At 58.9% G+C, this 1192-nt stretch overlaps 1 protein-coding gene across 1 annotated transcript in view; it reads left to right on the plus strand.

The window, feature by feature from the left end:
* Positions 1-1186, plus strand: part of LOC101860429 (D-glucuronyl C5-epimerase B) — a gene marked incomplete at its 5' end in the record, with an annotated part of 6760 nt that extends 5574 nt beyond the window's left edge. The window contains 1 exon segment of the mRNA XM_005104166.3: positions 8-1186. Within this exon segment, the coding sequence (XP_005104223.2) occupies positions 8-1038 (1031 nt within the window).
* Positions 1187-1192: the final 6 nt, after the last annotated feature.

The raw sequence follows: 1192 nt of genomic DNA on the forward strand, positions 1-1192 counted from the left end.
ACAACAGACTCCTTGAGCAGCAAAGGCATCACGCTGCCCGTGGACGAGAAGGCCAACAAGTGCGTGTCCATGGACGTGAAGTTCTCCACCAACGGCAGCGTCATCATCGTGGTGGAGACGGTGAGCAGGGACCGCGTGAGCATCCACTACGTGTTCACGGGCGCGCACATCGCCTCCGACGGCAAGTCCAACGTCTTCTATGGGCTGGGCGAGCGGCACAACGAGTGGATGCACATCGCCCGGGACCTCAAGTTCGACGTGCAAAAAGGCTTCAGCCTGAAGGGTGGGAAGCCTGACAAATCTCACACGGGCATCGCTCGGATCGTGGAGATTCGCCTCCACGGCCACGGCTGGCTGGACAATTTGACGTTATCCTCGGCCATTCATATGGAGCAGTTCTACGACGCGGCCAACTGGCTGGTGAAGCACCAGGACGAGCGAGGCGGCTGGCCCATCATGGTTGCTCGGCGCGTCGTCCCCGGCGTCCTTGAACTCCCTCCGGGCTGGTACTCCGCTATGGGTCAAGGTCAAGCTATGTCTGTGCTGGTGCGCGCGTATTTAGACTCGAAGGAGAAGCGGTATCTCCGATCGGCCGTCGAGGCGCTCAAACTGTTCGAGATTGACAGCGTCCAGGGCGGGGTGAGGGCTCGATTTCTGGGCCAGCTGGACTGGTACGAGGAGTACCCGACCACGCCCAGTTCGTTCGTGCTCAACGGGTTCATCTACTCCCTCATGGGGCTCTACGATCTCAAAGAGACGGCCTCGGGCCGGGATAAAGAGACGGCGGAGAGGATCTACAGCTCGGGGATGAAGTCGCTGAAAGTCATGATCGGACTGTACGACTCTGGCGTGGGCACGCTGTACGACCTCCGACACATCACCGCCGGCATCGAGCCCAACCGCGCGCGCTGGGACTACCACACCACGCACATTAACCAGGTGCTGCAGCTGATGGTCATCGACGACGATCCCATCTTCAAGACCACCGTCCAGAGGTGGCTGGGCTATCTGCAGGGGAGGAAATCCAGGCATAACTGAGGGGGGGATGTTGACGACCCACGGTAGTAGTTGTAATAGCTGCTGCTGCTTGGTTCTGATTCCTTCCTGTTGTTGTTGGTGTTGTTGTTGTTGTTGTTGTTGTCAGCGGGTGGGTGGATCTCGATGTGGTGTGTGTGTGTGTGTGTGTTAGTGT

This window comes from Aplysia californica, unplaced genomic scaffold, assembly GCF_000002075.1.
Source record: "Aplysia californica isolate F4 #8 unplaced genomic scaffold, AplCal3.0 scaffold00407, whole genome shotgun sequence".
Classification (NCBI taxonomy): Eukaryota; Metazoa; Mollusca; class Gastropoda; order Aplysiida; family Aplysiidae; genus Aplysia; species Aplysia californica.